The sequence below is a fragment of the Pseudophryne corroboree genome, chromosome 4 (genome assembly GCF_028390025.1).
Source record: "Pseudophryne corroboree isolate aPseCor3 chromosome 4, aPseCor3.hap2, whole genome shotgun sequence".
Classification (NCBI taxonomy): Eukaryota; Metazoa; Chordata; class Amphibia; order Anura; family Myobatrachidae; genus Pseudophryne; species Pseudophryne corroboree.
The window spans coordinates 744,181,879-744,206,860 of NC_086447.1; the positions used below are offsets into that span (position 1 = coordinate 744,181,879).

The 24,982-nt window shown below is 46.9% G+C and overlaps 1 protein-coding gene across 1 annotated transcript in view; it reads right to left on the reverse strand.

The window, feature by feature from the left end:
* Positions 1–572: 572 nt before the first annotated feature.
* SYNDIG1 (synapse differentiation inducing 1) overlaps positions 573–24,982 on the reverse strand; it is a 624,247-nt gene continuing 599,837 nt past the window's right edge. The window contains exon 4 of the mRNA XM_063918133.1: positions 573–1,674. Coding sequence (XP_063774203.1) covers positions 1,516–1,674 — 159 coding nt within the window. The 3' untranslated portion in view covers positions 573–1,515. The remainder of the gene's footprint in view (positions 1,675–24,982) is intronic.

A 24,982-nucleotide genomic window follows, 5' to 3' on the forward strand; every position in this document is an offset into this window, starting at 1 on the left:
CCTCTGTGTCGGCACTCGGCAGCCCGTCCATAATTGTATATACCACCTAACCGTGGTTTTTTTTTCTTTCTTTATACATACATACTAGTTACGAGTATACTATCTCTTTATCAACCAGTCTATATATTAGCAGCAGACACAGTACAGTGCGGTAGTTCACGGCTGTGGCTACCTCTGTGTCGGCACTCGGCAGCCCGTCCATAATTGTATACTAGTATCCAATCCATCCATCTCCATTGTTTACCTGAGGTGCCTTTTAGTTGTGCCTATTAAAATATGGAGAACAAAAATGCCACTCCTAGATGGGCCCGGTGTTTGTGTCGGCCACTAGGGTCGCTAATCTTACTCACACAGCTACCTCATTGCGCCTCTTTTTTTCTTTGCGTCATGTGCTGTTTGGGGAGGGTTTTTTGGAAGGGACATCCTGCGTGACACTGCAGTGCCACTCCTAGATGGGCCCGGTGTTTGTGTCGGCCACTAGGGTCGCTTATCTTACTCACACAGCGACCTCGGTGCAAATTTTAGGACTAAAAATAATATTGTGAGGTGTGAGGTATTCAGAATAGACTGAAAATGAGTGTAAATTATGGTTTTTGAGGTTAATAATACTTTGGGGTCAAAATGACCCCCAAATTCTATGATTTAAGCTGTTTTTTAGTGTTTTTGGAAAAAAACACCCGAATCCAAAACACACCCGAATCCGACAAAAATAATTCGGTGAGGTTTTGCCAAAACGCGTTCGAACCCAAAACACGGCCGCGGAACCGAACCCAAAACCAAAACACAAAACCCGAAAAATTTCAGGCGCTCATCTCTACTTACAATGACTATGTGGCTCATTACAACTGATGTATATGTTCAATCACTGCTGTTCCCTGCCTCCATAATTGCAAATACATAATCGCACTTATCAATGCTTGTTTCCGAAACATGCTTAATATTGTTTTATTACAACCCATTCAACAAAAACAATTTTAAAGGAGTTAAAACATCTTATTTTAAATTAAACGGGTCAGGAAATCTCATGCTGATTTAGTAAATGTAAGGTTGTTTTATTACTAAAGAGCCTGGGGCAGACTTTAATTGATTTCATCAGCCCATGAGAATGATCATGTGTCTTCCGATTTATATATTGCTGTAATTCACGGTTTACAAGACAGAAATGCTGGTTTACAATGGAATGCATGAGCTGAATTAATCTGCTATGGTGTCCCACTGGGATGGTCACGTCCGTTAGTAAAACAAACTTTCCTGGCAGTTTTGACTTGACTGGCTGCTTATCACAATTGTAAGACAGGTAAATAAGAAATAAAGTAACTCATGATGAGAAAAGAATGTACATCCAAGAATGACTTGAAAAGATTTCAATTTGTACAGCAAGATTCTTGTGGAAGTCAGACATTGACCCTCTCTGCATCTCCATGCTGTTAACAACTTGCTAAGTTCAGTTTTGTGCCTCTCTCTTTCTCGCTTTGTAAGTCTCATTTTTTTTTTCAGTCAAATGCTTTTTATAGTTCATAAATGGTTGTTTTTGGAAAGGTAGGCTATAAGGGCTACAGCCACTCCAACATAAATTCCTGTTCCTATGGTGATAGACAGTACGGCTAAGAAGAGTGCTCGCCGGGAACTGGAACTTGCTTGATGAAAGTCACCTTTGGCCACTGCTTTGTTTGTCTGTAATTTACAAAGAGAGAAAAAAGATTTGTTATATTATAAAGTAATTTTTTTATATTACAATTACATTACACTACAAAATTACATTTTGGTTTGATTATATTTTTAAACCTCTAAATCCTGTGCACTGGATCAGGAGTTTGGACAATCAGTTGTGACTGCAGCCAGTTAAAGTAATTAAAGTAGCAGTTTTAATTAACCTTTTTGGATTAAAAAAAAAACATTTTGCAAATACACTTTTATTAAAAAACAAAAACAAACCTCAGATAAACTCTCATTTGCAATTTAAATATATAATAAAGACTTCCAGTGGGCGGCACATCTAAGATGGCCGTGTTTTTGCTGAGCTCTGCTCTCTTCAGCTCCATCTGCTCCAGTCTGTTTTCACAAAAAGCTTACACAGGGCTGTCTCCCTCAACTCTAGAGGTATCAAACGATACTCTTTTTAGGGTGGTAGACTGTATGTGAGCTTCGTTCCCCGGAGTCAGGCTCGTATCCTGGCCACCACATGGTGTGGGACCGCACCTCCTTCCTCCCTCACCTAAGCTATTAGCCGCATCACTCAGCCCTACCCAGACAATTCCAGCCTTGAATCACAGTGGGGCTGTGGCTGTACATCTTCCCCGTATCCCCTTAACTACTGACCTGCTTCAATTCCCTGCATACTGGGGTCGAAGACACGGCTACCCTGAGCTGCTTTCGGGCACCGGAGCTGAGGACATTAGACCTAGAACAGGTGACAGTGTCCGATCACCTGCCCACCATGGATTCCCCCCTCTAGAGACCAGTCGACTACTCAACTGCTTCTCATCGCTGTGACTGGCGTGATCCCGGATGGCGATTGTAGTGCTCCACTTGTGCACCTGGATCTGCTACCTCACTGGGGACCTGCTAACAAGACCGAGTGCTGCGATCCCTCTACCTCCTCCGCCTTCACCCTGCACTATATAACTGTGCATGCCTCTGCCGGTTGGTACAGTGTGAACGGGAAGCGGTGGTGCCGCGGCTCCTAGTGATTACAACCATTTGGATGAACCACGGGGATCAATCCTCGCTAAGCCCTGTCCCCTGCTGCCTACTTCCACTGACGTCTACCTCCTGGGCTGTGGCTCTGCGAAATAGGGGAGCACCCCCCCACCACACTTGCTGAGGTCTTTGTGTGATTACGTGGTGGAATCACCTCTTCGTCTTTTGGCCTGCACAGCGTTTGTGACTCCTTCTCTCCTGTCCTGCAGCTTATCACTTGCCTGTGAAAGTTATAGTCATTGACTTGATACACAGAACAGCAGAAATTCCTGATGCCCTTCCAGACCTTCGGCGAGGGGTCCTCCGGTACTAATACTGTCTGTTACCCTCCCTTCTATATTAACCCCTCTTCTCATTTCTACCCTATCCCGTCATTGGTTCCTTACCCTCCTATTGTGTTATCATTGACCCCCCCCCCCATTACCTTCTCTCCACTCCCTACATTCTCCCTACCCTCCCTCTTTTCCACTTCCCTCATATTTGCCTTGCTTCGGTGCTCAACCTGACCCCAATTGCCTGAACTGTTTGTGGGACACCTGGACTCTGCTGCTCCCCATATTCTTTTTCATTATCCCCCTGTTTATCTGGACCAGTGCATCTGTAGAGATGTGCCCTGTGGGCATATCTGTGGTGCTGTCCCTAGCTGGGGACAGCGCTGGGGCAGCTTGTCTGTCCCCAGCGCTGGGTGCGTGGCGGCGGGTGTCCGGTGCAGGGATTACCCTTTTCCCTGCACCGGACCAGAGGAATTCGAATGTTGGCGCCCTCCGGGAGCCAATCGCGGCTCCCGGAGCGGCAGCCAATCAGAGAGGGACGCGGCGAGTCAATCGGCGCTCGCCGCGTCATAGGCCCCGCCCCCGGCGTCTGACGTCAGACGCCGGGCGGGAGCCTGAAGAAAAGACCGCGCGCGGGGGCGCGAAGGCAGAAGAAGAGCCGGACGGGGAGCCAAGACGGTGTGGACGAAGAAGACGGCGGCCGTGGGGAGAAGAGCTCCGGTGGCCGCTGAAGAGGCCGGAATACGTCGGCCTGCAGGAGGAAGATGTCCAGCGGCGGCTGGACGCGGAGGAGAGACGGCGGCGCCGCTGGCCAAGACGGGTCAGCGGCAGAAGAGAGTGCCGGAGACCCCGCGGATCAGGTGAGGCCTCAGTGAGGCAACTTTCACCCCCTCCCTTTTACTCCCTAGACCACCAGGGACGGGCACTAGGCCCGGGGCACAATTCAGGCACTAGGCCTGTTGCGCAGATAGGAGTTTGGGGGTCACCATTGGAGTAGGTGGTTTGGGCATTAGGCCCAAGCCACCACAAAGCGGCACAGTTAGGCGGGCGTTAGGCCCGGGGGCATATCAGGCAATAGGCCTGCGGGGCATTAGAGGGTGTTAGGCCCTAGTGTATTTTGGCCAATTAGGGAATATTAAGGTGACCCTGGGCACAAGGCCCAGGTCACCCAACGGGCAACAAGTTAGGCGGGCGCTAGGCCCGTGGGTGAAGTCAGGCCTCCGGCCTGTGTGCAGCTAGGGGGCGCTAGGCCCAGTGAATAAGACCCCCGAGGTGAATAAAGGTGGCACTGGGCCCTAGGCCCAGGCCACCCTGAGGTGTTAGCTAGGCAGGCCCGCTCAGCCTGAGCCCCCAAGAAGAGAGTATGGTAGGTGGATGAGCTGTGCGGCCCCCACTACTGGGTGTTCTGAGTCGGGTAACTAAAGGGACCGTACCGTCGCTAGCATTGTGTATCGTGATGTATGTTACCGTGCGGGGCAAAGTGTGAGCTCGTTAAGTGTGTTTAGTTTTGTTGCACCACACCCACAGAGCTAGTTCGAGGGCTCTGCCGTTGTAGTTAGTATAGGGTGTGACACTAGGTTAGAGTTAGGCCCTGCACGGCTGTTTGTTTGTTTGTTTACCTCCTTACAGGGACCTGTAGGAGAAGAAGACGTTCGCAGTGCGAAACTGACGGTGAGTAACACCTGTGTGTGCGTTTGTCCCTTGTCTGTCCCCGAGCGCCGGAATCGGGATTGCTCACGGACGTGAGAATCCTTTTCATCACACTACGTGCGAGAGCGCGAGTGTGTGAAAGCTGGGTGGCTGAGGCTTTGTGCCAGTGATGACCTTTCACCCAACCGGTGAAGGTCGCGGTCACCCCTGGGGTATCCCCTGTTCCAGTGGAAGAAGGGTCGATACCCCCTTTAAGGTAAACTATTCTCTCCTCAGCTCGGTCGTCGGTCAGCTCCGAGAGGGAATCGCAGTGTCCGGATCCGACTGAAGATTTCCAGGTCCGTTGAAGGTTCCGGTACCTGAAGGTGAGAGAGAGCGGCGCCTGGTGAGTACCGAATCTACACCTGCACGGCAGCAGGCACCACCACACGCAGCCGCACCTCTCACACTTGGCGTAGTCGGCAGGATCAAAGAGACCGGATCACGGACACGATGTGGAACGCCACCAAGAAGACCTCCCTGCGGACGGCTCCGAGACGGACTCACCCCCGGACGTGTGCGGACCAGAGCGACTGGGTGACGGTGTCTGGGGCGGACCTCCTGAAGATAGTGCAGCGGTCGGTCCAGCGTGGAAAAGAAGAGCGCCGGGAGAAGGGGCGCAAGAAGGCCGCTTTGACAGGGCGTCGGCAAGAGATGTCGGCAAACAGGGCACTTTGCCGACGAGTGTACGTGGCGAGAGACGTCCCCAAAGAAGGTGGTCCAGGAAGCGGACCGAAGACGTCAGCAGGGCCAAGTGAAGAAGGAGTCCTGGTGTTTGCTCTGCGGAAACTACGGGCATGAGCACAACAGTTGTCCCTGGGACGAAGAGTTGAGCGAAGACGAGGTTGATCCCCGGTGTGAAAGCTGTGGAGATCCCCGACATCGGCTCCTGGAATGTCCATGGACTGAAGACAGGACGGACTACGAGGCCACGGTGAAGCAGCTGACGGAATCTCGTCAGCAGCTTTGGGACCGGGTGGCTGCAGAGCCTGTGTGTGCGCTCTGCGAGGCGAGAGGACATGCGCTTCCCGATTGTCCGTGGAATGAAGACCGGATGATTGCAGATGGTCGCGCCCAGAGATGGGAGGAGGAAACCAGGGAAATGGAGCGGAAGACCCTGCTTGAAGTTAGTTCGCAGGTGCCCATTTCCTCTGAGCCGGAACCAACGGGTGGAGATTCCTCAGCGAAGAAGGTGGACCAGGAACCCGTCTTGGAGAAGGTGGCAGTGGCCCTCCCTTGTTGGAAGTGTCGGCGACCAGGACATGCGGCCAGTGAGTGCCCCTGGGAAGATGCTGCGGACCTACTCTGTCCCAAGAAAGTGACCCCAGTAAGGCAGAATCCTTTCCCGCATAAGGCGGAGGTGGACGACTGGGAGGTGAAGAGACCACGCTGCGAAGAAAAGCGTGAAGACCCAGTGACTGAGACGTCCGGAATCTCCCCGCGATGGAACCGTCCACGACCAGGACGTGCGGAACAGGAGTGTCCTGGGTACCAAGAGATGCCAGCGGAAACGAAGGAGTACGCTGAGGAAACAGAGGTGCCAGCGGAAAGGACTAAGTACGCTGAGGAGGAAAATAGTCCCCTAGTCCAGGTATCGGTGGAGGAGGACTCGGACTACGGTGAGCTGTCCGCCGACGAATCCCTCCCAGAACAGATGGAGGACGACTCTGGCATCGGAAGCGCCGTCGAGAGTGACTGGCAGGATCGGGTGGAGTCATGCCCCCAGTTGAATGCCCTCCGTGAAGAGGAGGAGATAGTCCTGGAGCAAGAGTACCTGCCGGGAGTGCCGAAATGGACGGACGTACGGGGACAGGATCGCGATGCCGTGGGAGGACCCGTTCCAGAGGAAGACACAGGACCTTTGGAGATGCCCCACGAGGAAATTCGACATATGATGGCTGTTGCCCGGGAGGAAATGGATGCCCCGAAGGATTCCGCTGTTGGGTGGTGGTCGGTACCACGCCCTGAAGACAGGGACGATGTCCCAGACGATCTGGAAGGCCAAGAGTGGGGGACTGCTGTCTCCGTGGAGGAAGATTCCCCTTGGTGGCCCACGTTGAGCGACCGTGGGGAGATGCCACTTCCCCAGAGGATCCACCGATGGAGGTCAGGAGGAACGAAGAAGAGGAACCCGGAGCTGGAGGTGGAAGGATGTGGGATCACAGCCTGTCCAGGCTGGACCCTTGAACACAACCTCGCCGGAGGGACCTCGGAATTCCCTGACCCGCGGACAATGGACGTCGTGGAGAACTTTGTAGGGACTACAAAGGAAAAAGGGGGGGGAAATGTAGAGATGTGCCCTGTGGGCACATCTGTGGTGCTGTCCCTAGCTGGGGACAGCGCTGGGGCAGCTTGTCTGTCCCCAGCGCTGGGTGCGTGGTGGCGGGTGTCCGGTGCAGGGATTACCCTTTTCCCTGCACCGGACCAGAGGAATTCGAATGTTGGCGCCCTCCGGGAGCCAATCGCGGCTCCCGGAGCGGCAGCCAATCAGAGAGGGACGCGGCGAGCCAATCGGCGCTCGCCGCGTCATAGGCCCTGCCCCCGGCGTCTGACGCCGGGCGGGAGACTGAAGAAAAGACCACGCGCGGGGGCGCGATGGCAGAAGAAGAGCCGGACGGGGAGCCAAGACGGTGTGGACGAAGAAGACGGCGGCCGTGGGGAGAAGAGCTCCGGTGGCCGCTGAAGAGGCCGGAAGACGTCGGCCTGCAGGAGGAAGATGTCCAGCGGCGGCTGGACGCGGAGGAGAGACGGCGGCGGCGCCGCTGGCCAGGACGGGTCAGCGGCAGAAGAGAGTGCCGGAGACCCCGCGGATCAGGTGAGGCCTCAGTGAGGCAACTTTCACCCCCTCCCTTTTACTCCCTAGACCACCAGGGACGGGCACTAGGCCCGGGGCATAATTCAGGCACTAGGCCTGTTGCGCAGATAGGAGTTTGGGGGTCACCATTGGAGTAGGTGGTTTGGGCATTAGGCCCAAGCCACCACAAAGCGGCACAGTTAGGCGGGCGTTAGGCCTGGGGGCATATCAGGCAATAGGCCTGCGGGGCATTAGAGGGCGTTAGGCCCTAGTGTATTTTGGCCAATTAGGGAATATTAAGGTGACCCTGGGCACAAGGCCCAGGTCACCCAACGGGCAACAAGTTAGGCGGGCGCTAGGCCCGTGGGTGAAGTCAGGCCTCCGGCCTGTGTGCAGCTAGGGGGCGCTAGGCCCAGTGAATAAGACCCCCGAGGTGAATAAAGGTGGCACTGGGCCCTAGGCCCAGGCCACCCTGAGGTGTTAGGTAGGCAGGCCCGCTCAGCCTGAGCCCCCAAGAAGAGAGTACGGTAGGTGGATGAGCTGTGCGGCCCCCACTACTGGGTGTTCTGAGTCGGGTAACTAAAGGGACCGTACCGTCGCTTGCATTGTGTATCGTGATGTATGTTACCGTGCGGGGCAAAGTGTGAGCTCGTTAAGTGTGTTTAGTTTTGTTGCACCACACCCACAGAGCTAGTTCGAGGGCTCTGCCGTTGTAGTTAGTATAGGGTGTGACACTAGGTTAGAGTTAGGCCCTGCACGGCTGTTTGTTTGTTTGTTTACCTCCTTACAGGGACCTGTAGGAGAAGAAGACGTTCGCAGTGCGAAACTGACGGTGAGTAACACCTGTGTGTGCGTTTGTCCCTTGTCTGTCCCCGAGCGCCGGAATCGGGATTGCTCACGGACGTGAGAATCCTTTTCATCACACTACGTGCGAGAGCGCGAGTGTGTGAAAGCTGGGTGGCTGAGGCTTTGTGCCAGTGATGACCTTTCACCCAACCGGTGAAGGTCGCGGTCACCCCTGGGGTATCCCCTGTTCCAGTGGAAGAAGGGTCGATACCCCCTTTAAGGTAAACTATTCTCTCCTCAGCTCGGTCGTCGGTCAGCTCCGAGAGGGAATCGCAGTGTCCGGATCCGACTGAAGATTTCCAGGTCCGTTGAAGGTTCCGGTACCTGAAGGTGAGAGAGAGCGGCGCCTGGTGAGTACCGAATCTACACCTGCACGGCAGCAGGCACCACCACACGCAGCCGCACCTCTCACACATCTACTATGTAAGCTGTTTTGGGCTGTACTGTTTTGCCTCCATTTGAATGCTGCCCTGATGCCCTCTCCAGGAAATATTTACTGCCTGTCCCTAATGATTTAAACACAGCCCATACCAACAGCTAACCTCTTGTTCCAACAAACTGACTGCTATACCTGGCCTTTACCCCTCTTACCCACCGCCACACTCTGCTTTTCCACACGGCTCCCCTGCCGGCAGTTGTTCTGTTTGAATTGGGCCACCAGCCCTTGGCCAATTACCATTTCTGTTAACAGTTCTCATTGTGTTTTTACTGCATATGTTTTGTTTCTGTGATTTATTTACTGTGGGATAATTTTCACTGTATATTACTTACTGTCTAATCTATTTGTGCATTGGTGTCTGTATTTTCTATGCTGTGTTAGCTCATTGTGTTCCTGGTTCACTTCTATCTACTAACATACCCACCTCCTTTGTTCGGCCACTAGCAGCTGTCCTCCTCCTCCCCCTTTTGTTTAACCTTTCTGAGGTGTAGGATGTACAGTAATTCACATGTGTTCTTGTATGCAACCCCATCTGGGCTATTGTACCCGGATTCCCTCTGCTGTATTATACGTCTGCCTCTTTTTGTCTATCTCTGAAACATTACAATCTTCCCCTTTTCAGAGGTTATGGATAAATTTGTTGATAAGACCATGCCTCCTAAACACTCCACCTCCTCTAATAAAACTTTTAAAAATAAGGCTGCCTCTCAAAAATCAACCCCGCCGTCTCCAACCCACTCTGACCCTGGCTCAGGGGGAGAGGTCCACTTCCCTCACTGCTAGGGAAATTTTGGACTTTATAATGCCCCTTATGTACAAAAGGTTTGAAAGTCTCCAAACGAGGTTACAGGCTGGCCTGGCCTGCATTGACGCTCATCCCTCCCATATAGTGGTGTTGGAATGGTGGGGTATGTTCAAGACCAAGATATTGAAAACAGATCCCGCCGAAATAACCCTCGCTTTGTGGGGATCCCTGTGTCGGTGACTGGGCCGAACCTCACTACCCTTCTTACTGGTGATTTGCTTTCAGTCCTGGGTATCTCAACTGAAATTGATCTCCCACACATCGAAAGAGCACATAGAGTCGGCCCACTCCAGAAAGGCACTAGACGTCGTTCCCGACCAGTGCTAGCACGCTACCTGGATTACAGAACTAAGGAGGCAAATTTGTCTGAAGTCCTCGGAAGGTTGCATGCCTTCATCTTTGTTTTTGTTTTTTCTTACTGATGTTTTAATTCTGTGCACACCTCTAGATAATAGATGGTGTCCACTGCCTTTTTGCTGGTTAGGAAAATTGTAGAAAATTTAATTTTGAGGTACAGTATTTCTGAATTATTTGGTTAGATCAACACACACCCTTGTACTTGTTGTCTTCATTCTGTTTCCTTGACATGTATGTATTAATTTTGTTGTTTTTTTTTCATTATTCTTTGAAGTCTGGAATAAGTGGTATCCACTGTACTCCTCCATAGCCCTCTCAATACATAGAATCTCATCTGCAGCCTGATCTCCCACTCGGGAAGGGTGAGTAGCTATGTCATCCCCGTCCCCTAATTTTATTACCTTCCTCCCCCCAACTCCTTTACAACTCTTGTCCTGGAATGTAGGTGAGCTAAATACACCTATTAAGCACAAGATGGTTATTACCCAACTTAAACGCTTTCACCCCGACATAGTATACCTTCAAGAGACACATTGGATCTCTAATGAGGAAAAGCCATTAAAAGCTGCCTGGATTGGCATGTGTGTCTCGGCTCCCTTTAAACGAAAGGCACAAGGGGTGGCGTTAAAAAGGGACTATCCCTGTTCATCCTCTCACAAACTATAGAACCTGATGTCCGTTATATAATTATGGATGTTGAGCTATATTTTACTAAATATACCCTTTTCAATATCTACGCCCCGAACCTAAACACACACCACTTTCTTCAAGACTTAGGGCACCTTTTGCAGAGTCAGCACAATTAACTTCTAATACTTGGTGGGGACTTCCATATGTTAGAAGATAATTCCCTGGACAAATCCCCCTCTTCTCGACTTATACATGCAACTTACCACCACCTTACTGCCTTTAGACATGACTTAAACCTCTCTGACTATTGGTGTTTACTGAACCCATCACTTATCCTTAGCCCATGGCTCTCTCTCCAGACTAGACAAGATTTACATAACTGATGACCTAATGATGACTGTTCAGCGAGTGGATAGCCATGATATTCTCATCACAGATCATGCTCCAGTATCTCTAGCCCTTTCCCATCCACAGATGCATCCCACCGACCGTACCTGGTGGTTCCCCTATTACCTGGCCCAATCGGTGACTTTAAATCTTATCTCACGCAACACTGGACTAACTACATTGGCCATAACCTGGAGCACTGGGACCACCCGGCCCTTTTTTGGGGAAACATCCAAAGTAGTGATGCGGGGACACATCATTAGTTATGTTTCCCAAAAAAGAAAGAGGCCACTACCGAATATAACAGTCTCAAAACGACGGTATGAGACTCATTATTACAATACACACTGCATCCTTCTGAGGAGTCTTTGGCCACATACAAACAAACTAGACAACTCCTAAAAACACACTTGCCTACCGAAGCTCGACACTCTTTAGAATACACAAAACACAGATTTTATCATTGGGGGAATAAGGCGGGCAAACTTCTAGCCTCTCTTACCAAACCGTTTAAGTCTAGATCTACTATTACCTCTTTGAAACATCCCTCCACTGGCGCTATACTCACTAGATCCAATGATATTGTCTCGCAATTTCAATCCCATTTTGAGGCTCTATTCCGCTCTTCATCTGTAGACACTACGTTACAAGATACTTTCCTTACTGACACGTTATTACCTAAATTGACCCCGGAATAGAGGGATATTCTAGCAGGTGATATTACCATGGAGAAACTTAACACTGCCATATCCAACCTCCCCCATTGTAAATCGCCTGGCCCTGACGGGTTCTCTGGAGAATACTACCATATTCTCCAACACCATATTACTCCCGCTATATTAGAATTATTCAGAAATATCCAAGACTATAAAGCTTCATACCCTACTTTCAACGCTGCCCATGTGATCCTTTTGCCCAAACCTAACAAAGACCCCACTCTTATCACATCCTATAGACCCATCAGTTTATTAAATGTTGACTACAAGCTCCTGGCTAAAATCATGGCCTCACGTCTCCAAACTATCCTTCCCCATCTACTGACAGACCAACAAGTGGGATTTGTCCAGGGTCGCCATGCTATTAAAGCAATTAGAACGGCGATAGCAGCTGCTGCAATGGCAACTAATAAGCCACAATGTTGCAAATATGCTTTTAAGTCTCAACATACATAAGGTATTTGACATGGTTTTATGGCCGCATTTGTTTGCGGTATTGGAAAAATGAGACTTTGACACAGGGTTCACTGACCTAGTTCATTCTCTCATACCACAATCCTTCAGCATCCTTATTGCTTAATGGCATTGTAGGGCCTCGTTTTCAACTGGGCAGGTGCACCCGACAAGGCTTCCCGTTATTCCCTTTATTATTTAACCTGGCCCTAGACCCCTTACTACGATCCCTTCAGAATGACCAATCTTTTCACGGCATTAAGTTAGGACATCAAGAAATTAAACTCTCAGCGTTCGCTGATAACATCCTCCTTTACATAGGCAATCCTGAATTATCCCTCCCCCTTATTTTAGACAAAATTGGCCTCTTTAGTACAATCTCGGGCCTATATATTAATATAGATAAATCAACCACATTGGCTTTGGTTAACATGGTTGGACATCCCCATTGGTCTAGGCGATTTCCATTTATTTGGGTGTTACGCCATATTCCTTATTTGGGTATACTGTTGCCCTGCAATTTGAAGTTATTGTATGATCTAAATGTTAAAAGGGTGACTGCTGGGCTCAACGAGGATGTTAAATCTTGGAATCGATTGATGTTATCTTTTTTGGGGAGAGCTAACCTCCTAAAGATGGTGGCAATACCGCATTTATTGTACCCTATCCAATTGTTGCCAATACTCTTGACCAAGGCTGATTGTCTCCTTATTAATTCAATACTACGTTAATTTATCTGGAAAGATGCCAGAGCTAGAATCGCTCTAAAAAAACTCCATCAACCAAAACATAATAGTGGAATACATTTCCCTGATATTATCACCTATAATAATCATGCAGCATTATTATTACCAATCCTTTTTGTTTGTACAATACCTTATAAGCGCAATGAATAGGTGTGGCTGCCTAGGTGTCCCTTACCAAAAAGGACAAACACAAAAAATACTTATGTACATGGAAAGCTAGGGGGGTATGTAAAGAGCACTACTGGCGCTACACCTTAAAGATAACACCTGCTTTTTCAGGTGTATGCTGCACCCAATATTTATCTTGGGTATGGTTCAATGGTGGTCATTCCGAGTTGTTCACTCATTGCCAATTTTCGCTATGCTGCGATTTGTTGCTAAATGCGCAAGCGCATGGTACGCAGCGCACATGCGCTAAGTTATTTAACACAAAACTTAATAGATTTGCTGGTGTTCGTACAACGCTTTTCAGTCGCACTGCTGATCGGTGAATGATTGACAGGAAAGGGGCGGTTCTGGGAGGTAAGTGAGCGTTTTCCAGGAGTGTGCTAAAAATCGCAGGCGTGTCAGGGAAAAACGCGGGAGTGTCTGGAGAAACAGGGGAGTGGCTGGCCGAACGCAGGGCGTGTTTGTGATGTCAAACCAGGAACTAAACAGACTGAGCTGATCGCAATCTAGGAGTAGGTCTGGAGCTACTCAGAAACTGCAAAGAATTATTTAGTAGCAATTCTGCTAATCTTTCGTTCGCTATTCTGCTAAGCTAAGATACACTCCCAGAGGGCGGCGGCCTAGTGTTTGCAATGCTGCTAAAAGCAGCTAGCTAGCGAACAACTCAGAATGAGGGCCAATATGTAATCAACCCACTAGCAAGGGCTTGTGTATATAAACGGACAATTTATTTCCACCGCATCCTTGCATATGGTGAGAGATCTTCTCTGATAGCATGAGTCACTTTATCTGGACTGTCTTGGCTAAGTTTGCACATGTTTTCATTTATCATTTTATTTATCACTTGTATTGTATCTTAGATGTGGAAATAAATTGTCAGTTTATATACACAAGCCCTTGCTAGTGGGTTGATTACATATTGAACCATACCCAAGATAAATATTGGGTGCAGCATACACCTGAAAAAGCAGGTGTTAATCTTTAAGGTGTAGCACCAGTGGTACTCTTTACGTACCCCCCTATCTTTCCATGCAGCATTATTACGACACCTCCATGATTGGATTATTAAATCGTCAGTTTACACTAGAGATGGGCGGGTTCGGTTCCTCGGAATCCAAACCCGCCCGAAGTTCATTTTTTTTTACACGGGGCCGAGCGACTCGGATCTTCCCGCCTTGCTCGGTTAACCCGAGCGCGCCCGAACGTCATCATCCCGCTGTCGGATTCTCGCGAGGCTCGGATTCTATCGCGAGACTCGGATTCTATATAAGGAGCCGCGCGTCGCCGCCATTTTCACACGTGCATTGAGATTCATAGGGAGAGGACGTGGCTGGCGTCCTCTCCGTTTATAGAGAAGAGAGTGAGACTAGAGTAGAGAGAGACACAGTAGTAATTTTGGGGAGCATTAGGAGGAGTACTACTACTTGCTGAAGTGATAGATAGATAGTGTGACTGTATAATGTATATCTGACTTGTGGGGGAGACACTGACAGTGGGGAGCAGTTAGAGTCTGAGAGCAGGACTCAGGAGTACATATAACGTACAGTGCACACTTTTGCTGCCAGAGTGCCACACTGCCATTGTGACCACACTGACCACCAGTATAATATATATTGTGATTGCCTGCTTAGGAGTACTATTTGCAAGTTGCTGATAGTGTGACCAGTGACCTGACCACCAGTTTAATAATCACCACCAGTTTAATATATATATATATATATATATATATAAAATTGTATATAATATATATATATATAATATTGTATACCACCTACCCGTTTTTTTTTTTCTTTCTTCTTCTTTATACATACTACTATAGTAGCTTACTGTAGCAGTCTGCGGTGCTGCTGAGCTGACAGTGTCCAGCAGGTCCGTCATCAGTCATTACATAATAAATATATATACCTGTCCGGCTGCAGTACTAGTGATATTATATATATATATATATTAATTTCATCTCATTATCATCCAGTCTATATTAGCAGCAGACACAGTACGGTAGTCCATGGCTGTAGCTACCTCTGTGTCGGCAGTCGCTGGTCCATCCATAATTGTATACCACCTACCCGTGTTTTTTTTTTTTCTTTCTTCTTGATACATACTACTATAGTAGCTTACTGTAGCAGTCTGCGGTGCTGCTGAGCTGACAGTGTCCAGCAGGTCCGTCATCAGTCATTACATAATAAATATATATACCTGTCCGGCTGCAGTACTAGTGATATTATATATATATATATATATATATATATATATATATATATTAATTTCATCTCATTATCATCCAGTCTATATTAGCAGCAGACACAGTACGGTAGTCCACGGCTGTAGCTACCTCTGTGTTGGCAGTCGCTGGTCCATCCATAATTGTATACCACCTACCCGTGTTTTTTCTTTTCTTTCTTCTTGATACATACTACTATAGTAGCTTACTGTAGCAGTCTGCGGTGCTGCTGAGCTGACAGTGTCCAGCAGGTCCGTCATCAGTCATTACATAATAAATATATATACCTGTCCGGCTGCAGTACTAGTGATATTATATATATATATATTAATTTCATCTCATTATCATCCAGTCTATATTAGCAGCAGACACAGTATGGTAGTCCACGGCTGTAGCTACCTCTGTGTCGGCAGTCGCTGGTTTATCCATAATTGTATACCACTTACCCGTGTTTTTTTTTTTTCTTTCTTCTTGATACATACTACTATAGTAGCTTACTGTAGCAGTCTGCGGTGCTGCTGAGCTGACAGTGTCCAGCAGGTCCGTCATCAGTCATTACATAATAAATATATATACCTGTCCGGCTGCAGTACTAGTGATATTATATATATATATATTAATTTCATCTCATTATCATCCAGTCTATATTAGCAGCAGACACAGTACGGTAGTCCACGGCTGTAGCTACCTCTGTGTCGGCAGTCGCTGGTCCATCCATAATTGTATACCACCTACCCGTGTTTTTTTTCTTTTTCTTTCTTCTTGATACATACTACTATAGTAGCTTACTGTAGCAGTCTGCGGTGCTGCTGAGCTGACAGTGTCCAGCAGGTCCGTCATCAGTCATTACATAATAAATATATATACCTGTCCGGCTGCAGTACTAGTGATATTATATATATATATATATATATATATTAATTTCATCTGATTATCATCCAGTCTATATTAGCAGCAGACACAGTACGGTAGTCCACGGCTGTAGCTACCTCTGTGTCGGCAGTCGCTGGTCCATCCATAATTGTATACCACCTACCCGTGTTTTTTTTTTCTTTCTTCTTGATACATACTACTATAGTAGCTTACTGTAGCAGTCTGCGGTGCTGCTGAGCTGACAGTGTCCAGCAGGTCCGTCATCAGTCATTACATAATAAATATATATACCTGTCCGGCTGCAGTACTAGTGATATTATATATATATATATTAATTTCATCTCATTATCATCCAGTCTATATTAGCAGCAGACACAGTACGGTAGTCCACGGCTGTAGCTACCTCTGTGTCGGCAGTCGCTGGTCCATCCATAATTGTATACCACCTACCCGTGTTTTTTTTTTTTTCTTTCTTCTTGATACATACTACTATAGTAGCTTACTGTAGCAGTCTGCGGTGCTGCTGAGCTGACAGTGTCCAGCAGGTCCGTCATCAGTCATTACATAATAAATATATATACCTGTCCGGCTGCAGTACTAGTGATATTATATATATATATATATTAATTTCATCTCATTATCATCCAGTCTATATTAGCAGCAGACACAGTACGGTAGTCCACGGCTGTAGCTAGTAGCTACCTCTGTGTCGGCAGTCGCTGGTCCATCCATAATTGTATACCACCTACCCGTGTTTTTTTTTTTTTTCTTTCTTCTTGATACATACTACTATAGTAGCTTACTGTAGCAGTCTGCGGTGCTGCTGAGCTGACAGTGTCCAGCAGGTCCGTCATCAGTCATTACATAATAAATATATATACCTGTCCGGCTGCAGTACTAGTGATATTATATATATATATATATATATATATATATTAATTTCATCTCATTATCATCCAGTCTATATTAGCAGCAGACACAGTACGGTAGTCCACGGCTGTAGCTACCTCTGTGTCGGCAGTCGCTGGTCCATCCATAATTGTATACCACCTACCCGTGTTTTTTTTTTTTTCTTTCTTTCTTCTTGATACATACTACTATAGTAGCTTACTGTAGCAGTCTGCGGTGCTGCTGAGCTGACAGTGTCCAGCAGGTCCGTCATCAGTCATTACATAATAAATATATATACCTGTCCGGCTGCAGTACTAGTGATATTATATATATATATATATATATATTAATTTCATCTGATTATCATCCAGTCTATATTAGCAGCAGACACAGTACGGTAGCCCACGGCTGTAGCTACCTCTGTGTCGGCAGTCGCTGGTCCATCCATAAGTATACTAGTATCCATCCATCTCCATTGTTTACCTGAGGTGCCTTTTAGTTGTGCCTATTAAAATATGGAGAACAAAAATGTTGAGGTTCCAAAATTAGGGAAAGATCAAGATCCACTTCCACCTCGTGCTGAAGCTGCTGCCACTAGTCATGGCCGAGACGATGAAATGCCAGCAACGTCGTCTGCCAAGGCCGATGCCCAATGTCATAGTACAGAGCATGTAAAATCCAAAACACCAAATATCAGTAAAAAAAGGACTCCAAAATCTAAAATAAAATTGTCGGAGGAGAAGCGTAAACTTGCCAATATGCCATTTACCACACGGAGTGGCAAGGAACGGCTGAGGCCCTGGCCTATGTTCATGGCTAGTGGTTCAGCTTCACATGAGGATGGAAGTACTCAGCCTCTCGCTAGAAAAATGAAAAGACTCAAGCTGGCAAAAGCACCGCAAAGAACTGTGCGTTCTTCGAAATCCCAAATCCACAAGGAGAGTCCAATTGTGTCGTTTGCGATGCCTGACCTTCCCAACACTGGACGTGAAGAGCATGCGCCTTCCACCATTTGCACGCCCCCTGCAAGTGCTCGAAGGAGCACCCGCAGTCCAGTTCCTGATAGTCAGATTGAAGATGTCAGTGTTGAAGTACACCAGGATGAGGAGGATATGGGTGTTGCTGGCGCTGGGGAGGAAATTGACCAGGAGGATTCTGTTGGTGAGGTGGTTTGTTTAAGTCAGGCACCCGGGGAGACACCTGTTGTCCGTGGGAGGAATAGGGCCGTTGACATGCCTGGTGAAAATACCAAAAAAATCAGCTCTTCGGTGTGGAAGTATTTCAACAGAAATGCGGACAACATTTGTCAAGCCGTGTGTTGCCTTTGTCAAGCTGTAATAAGTAGGGGTAAGGACGTTAACCACCTCGGAACATCCTCCCTTATACGTCACCTGCAGCGCATTCATAATAAGTCAGTGACAAGTTCAAAAACTTTGGGCGACAGCGGAAGCAGTCCACTGACCAGTAAATCCCTTCCTCTTGTAACCAAGCTCACGCAAACCACCCCACCAACTCCCTCAGTGTCAATTTCCTCCTTCCCCAGGAATGCCAATAGTCCTGCAGGCCATGTCACTGGCAATTCTGACGGGTCCTCTCCTGCCTGGGATTCCTCCGATGCATCCTTGCGTGTAACGCCTACTGCTGCTGGCGCTGCTGTTGTTGCTGCTGGGAGTCGATGGTCATCCCAGAGGGGAAGTCGTAAGCCCACTTTTACTACTTCCACCAAGCAATTGACTGTCCAACAGTCCTTTGCGAGGAAGATGAAATATCACAGCAGTCATCCTGTTGCAAAGCGGATAACTGAGGCCTTGACAACTATGTTGGTGTTAGACGTGCGTCCGGTATCCGCCGTTAGTTCACAGGGAACTAGACAATTTCTTGAGGTAGTGTGCCCCCGTTACCAAATACCATCTAGGTTCCACTTCTCTAGGCAGGCGATACCGAGAATGTACACGGACGTCAGAAAAAGACTCACCAGTGTCCTAAAAAATGCAGTTGTACCCAATGTCCACTTAACCACGGACATGTGGACAAGTGGAGCAGGGCAGGGTCAGGACTATATGACTGTGACAGCCCACTGGGTAGATGTATGGACTCCCGCCGCAAGAACAGCAGCGGCGGCACCAGTAGCAGCATCTCGCAAACGCCAACTCTTTCCTAGGCAGGCTACGCTTTGTATCACCGGTTTCCAGAATACGCACACAGCTGAAAACCTCTTACGGCAACTGAGGAAGATCATCGCGGAATGGCTTACCCCAATTGGACTCTCCTGTGGATTTGTGGCATCGGACAACGCCAGCAATATTGTGTGTGCATTAAATATGGGCAAATTCCAGCACGTCCCATGTTTTGCACATACCTTGAATTTGGTGGTGCAGAATTTTTTTAAAAACGACAGGGGCATGCAAGAGATGCTGTCGGTGGCCAGAAGAATTGCGGGACACTTTCGGAGGACAGGCACCACGTACAGAAGACTGGAGCACCACCAAAAACGCCTGAACCTGCCCTGCCATCATCTGAAGCAAGAAGTGGTAACGAGGTGGAATTCAACCCTATATATGCTCCAGAGGTTGGAGGAGCAGCAAAAGGCCATTCAAGCCTATACAATTGAGCACGATATAGGAGGTGGAATGTACCTGTCTCAAGCGCAGTGGAGAATGATTTCAACGTTGTGCAAGGTTCTGCAACCTTTTGAACTTGCCACACGTGAAGTCAGTTCAGACACTGCCAGCCTGAGTCAGGTCATTCCCCTCATCAGGCTTTTGCAGAAGAAGCTGGAGGCATTGAAGGAGGAGCTAAAAGGGAGCGATTCCGCTAGGCATGTGGGACTTGTGGATGGAGCCCTTAATTCGCTTAACAAGGATTCACGGGTGGTCAATCAGTTGAAATCAGAGCACTACATTTTGGCCACCGTGCTCGATCCTAGATTTAAAACCTACCTTGGATCTCTCTTTCCGGCAGACACAAGTCTGCTGGGGTTCAAAGACCTGCTGGTGACAAAATTGTCAAGTCAAGCGGAACGCGACCTGTCAACATCTCCTCCTTCACATTCTCCCGCAACTGGGGGTGCGAGGAAAAGGCTCAGAATTCCGAGCCCACCCGCTGGCGGTGATGCAGGGCAGTCTGGAGCGACTGCTGATGCTGACATCTGGTCCGGACTGAAGGACCTGACAACGATTACGGACATGTCGTCTACTGTCACTGCATATGATTCTCTCCCCATTGAAAGAATGGTGGAGGATTATATGAGTTACCGCATCCAAGTAGGCACGTCAGACAGTCCGTACTTATACTGGCAGGAAAAAGAGGCAATTTGGAGGCCCTTGCACAAACTGGCTTTATTCTACCTAAGTTGCCCTCCCACAAGTGTGTACTCCGAAAGAGTGTTTAGTGCCGCCGCTCACCTTGTCAGCAATCGGCGGACGAGGTTACTTCCAGAAAATGTGGAGAAGATGATGTTCATTAAAATGAATTATAATCAATTCCTCCGTGGAGACATTGACCAGCAGCAATTGCCTCCACAAAGTAGTACACAGGGAGCTGAGATGGTGGATTCCAGTGGGGACGAATTGATAATCTGTGAGGAGCGGGATGTACACGGTGATATATCGGAGGATGATGATGAGGTGGACATCTTGCCTCTGTAGAGCCAGTTTGTGCAAGGAGAGATTAATTGCTTCTTTTTCGGTGGGGGTCCAAACCAACCCGTCATTTCAGTCACAGTCGTGTGGCAGACCCTGTCACTGAAATGATGGGTTGGTTAAAGTGTGCATGTCCTGTTTATACAACATAAGGTTGGGTGGGAGGGCCCAAGGACAATTCCATCTTGCACCTCTTTTTTCTTTCATTTTTATTTGCGTCATGTGCTGTTTGGGGAGTGTTTTTTGGAAGGGCCATCCTGCGTGACACTGCAGTGCCACTCCTAGATGGGCCAGGTGTTTGTGTCAGCCACTAGGGTCGCTTAGCTTACTCACACAGCTACCTCATTGCGCCTCTTTTTTTCTTCTTTGCGTCATGTGCTGTTTGGGGAATGTTTTTTGGAAGGGCCATCCTGCGTGACACTGCAGTGCCACTCCTAGATGGGCCAGGTGTTTGTGTCGGCCACTAGGGTCGCTTATCTTACTCACACAGCTACCTCATTGCGCCTCTTTTTTTCTTTGCGTCATGTGCTGTTTGGGGAGTGTTTTTTGGAAGGGCCATCCTGCGTGACACTGCAGTGCCACTCCTAGATGGGCCAGGTGTTTGTGTCGGCCACTAGGGTCGCTTATCTTACTCACACAGCTACCTCATTGCGCCTCTTTTTTTCTTTGCGTCATGTGCTGTTTGGGGAGTGTTTTTTGGAAGGGCCATCCTGCGTGACACTGCAGTGCCACTCCTAGATGGGCCAGGTGTTTGTGTCGGCCACTAGGGTCGCTTATCTTACTCACACAGCTACCTCATTGCGCCTCTTTTTTTCTTTGCATCATGTGCTGTTTGGGGAGTGTTTTTTGGAAGGGCCATCCTGCGTGACACTGCAGTGCCACTCCTAGATGGGCCAGGTGTTTGTGTCGGCCACTAGGGTCGCTTATCTTACTCACACAGCTACCTCATAGCGCCTCTTTTTTTCTTTGCGTCATGTGCTGTTTGGGGAGTGTTTTTGGAAGGGCCATCCTGCGTGACACTGCAGTGCCACTCCTAGATGGGCCAGGTGTTTGTGTCGGCCACTAGGGTCGCTTATCTTACTCACACAGCTACCTCATTGCGCCTCTTTTTTTCTTTGCGTCATGTGCTGTTTGGGGAGTGTTTTTTGGAAGGGCCATCCTGCGTGACACTGCAGTGCCACTCCTAGATGGGCCAGGTGTTTGTGTCGGCCACTAGGGTCGCTTAGCTTAGTCATCCAGCGACCTCGGTGCAAATTTTAGGACTAAAAATAATATTGTGAGGTGTGAGGTATTCAGAATAGACTGAAAATGAGTGGAAATTATGGTTTTTGAGGTTAATAATACTTTGGGATCAAAATGACCCCCAAATTCTATGATTTAAGCTGTTTTTTAGTGTTTTTTGAAAAAAACACCCGAATCCGACAAAAAAAATTCGGTGAGGTTTTGCCAAAACGCGGTCGAACCCAAAACACGGCCACGGAACCGAACCCAAAACCAAAACCCGAAAAATTTCAAGTGCACATCTCTAGTTTACACTGACACGTCCTTAGAACAAAACTTTCGAATAAACTGTGATCTCACTTGTTTTCTCCATTCACATGATTATGATGACTCGGATCAGGTATGGTCTAATCTATTGTGGATGACTAAACAGTTATGGCATATATTGCGCCATAAACAGAACCTTAATGCATATTTTTCCCTTCATTTACCCCTCATTGGTAATCCCAATTTCCTTGATGGCATGGCTGCTCACCCTGTCGCTGCGTGCACTTCAGCGGGTTTCCACACTTTATGCTTGTTTGTCTCTATTGACCAAGAACGCCTTCTAACATTCAAGGAATTGATTTCTAGCCTACCCACTGGCCTTCTTACAATTAAAGTTTTATGCATCACATGTGCTGCAACATTTTTCTAACACTGATTGGAAAAACACTTTGGATTCCCTCCTGACCACCCCACCCCCTCAACGTAGATTTATATCGATTCATTACAATATTTTGAGGGACGTCATAGATAATGCTAAAACGCAGGGGGTTATGTCAAAATGGTTACTTTACTTCTCGACCCTATCAATACCAACTCTGGAGAAAGCTCTACTATATTCCCCAAAAACCCTATCGGCCAGCATGTACATGGAATTGTTTCTAAACACATACTATTATACTTACCTATCACCACTCAGATGTTATCGTGTGGGCACCTCGGAGAACCATGCCTGCATGCGCTGCCATCAAGAGGAAGCTGACATTTTTCATTGTTTATGGACTTGCCCCATGGTCAAATATTTTTGGCACCTAATCCGCAGGTACGCGGAAGCCAAACTTATTAACCATGTTCCATTCGCTCCGGAGTGGGAAATCCTGGGTGTAATTGACCCTTCCCAGCGAATTACTCCCGAAAAGCAAAAAACTCCTACTCGCACTAAGTGCAGGAGGGAGGAAGACTATGCTGCAGGGTTGGTTGGATAGCATGCCTCCAATACCTCTGTTCATATCCAAGGTCAACTTTATCTTTAAAATGGATTGGATGGACACACTATTGCAAAAAGATAAGAAGGTGGACGGTTCTTTACGATGTGGGAATCATATATAGATATGCTACCTCTCTTTGTCAGAAAAAAAGTGTATACTCAGCGCTATATGTACACTGTATTTAGTTAAACTATAGTGTGCAGTCTGTCATATAGAATAATTGACTCAGTAGAACTAAAAAGATACGTATAAATGAATTCTTTATCCAATATCATTAAAAATGACACATTTGAAACAAACAAGCAGCATATATTAGCAACAAATAATTAATAAGTATTAATGATAATTAATATAGCATACAATATGGTGAACTTTCTTTGTTATAATGCTGTATAAAATAGAAATACACTGGCGTCCCAGTGTTTAATAAAATGTCCCGCAAGGAATAATCACAGCCTTGTAATGGTGAGCTTTTATATAAATTGGTGTATAGTTACCCATGTGCTGGTTCCTGAGAATTTAAATGAACAGGGTCCGTTTGAATATCTGTGCACATATAAGGGTATATATTTAGTTGAGCTGTTTAAAGCTGGTTTAGAAACTGCCGTTTAATAACTACGGCTGTACTCCGGGCAATTGGAGAATCTTGATAGCCTGTATATAGGACTCCAAAGAACTCGCTTCCTCGTCACGGGTGTTAGACCTCACTGCGGAGGCCAGCAGCAATCACTCAGTGCGGGTGAACGGAGTCCCGGATGTCTACACAACACAGAAATCGATGTCAGTGCTCCAGCTGAAAGCCGCCGGCTGAAGCGCCCGGCGTTTAGCAGGCCGTGATGGATTGTGGCTGTGAGAAGCCGTATGCAGGATCAATCAGCAGGTATAGCCGAACAACTGGACATAGAAAGTGGGCGTCAACGCGTTTCGTCTCCTTGGCAACCGGAGACTTCCTCAAGACGGATACCTCCTCTCTATTCGATCACATATTTATACCCTTTCTAATGAGATTACTCGTAACAGCTGAATCTGTTTAATAAGCTAAAATGTTTAAATTGTATGCCGCACACATTGAAGAGTTATTATTTGTAATAAAAACTATTATTATAACACAATTGATACTGTATCAACCATCTACTGAGTCAATCTAACAGAATTTAAACATCAATGGGTATATTCTTAATTTGAACTAAATTACCATCATTTCTGTCAATTAGTCAAACATCAAATTCAGACATGTATTTCTATGTTGCATATATTATTAACTAAACAACTCTCTCTTCATTATAAACAAGAGTATTTGAACACAATATACTCCCAAACAGAATAATAAATATTTAGATCTTAATAGTATTCAAATTTACTTGTGTACAAATAATATACTGATAATAGCTATATACATTAATACATAACTATATAGAAAGAGATTATAGACTTTTATCTTAGATAAAGTCATTAATTCCACATAACTATCATAGAAATCCGTATTGATGAGCAGATTCAGATATAGGATAGCCACAAGTAGAATAACTTAAGCTAAGTATCCCATTATGAAATGTATATATTATATATTTCAAATTTTATTTTTAACCAGTTTTTAATAAAAGATATATGAACCTAACACCATTTAAAGATAATTACTATTATCTTGATCTTAATTGCTTTCTGTTCCAGTTTAGACATCGTTCATAGTTTTTAGATCTTATTAGAGACTATCTTAATATATCGCTGAGGAAAATTTTTGAAAGAAAAAAGGCTAAGGAAGGAGATCTAAATAAATCAAAAGGGGAATCTGAAAAAAAGGGAAGAAGGAGAGGGGAGGATACAAATCATATCCAACCTAACCTAACTTGTCTATGACAATATATACTTATGAATATAGG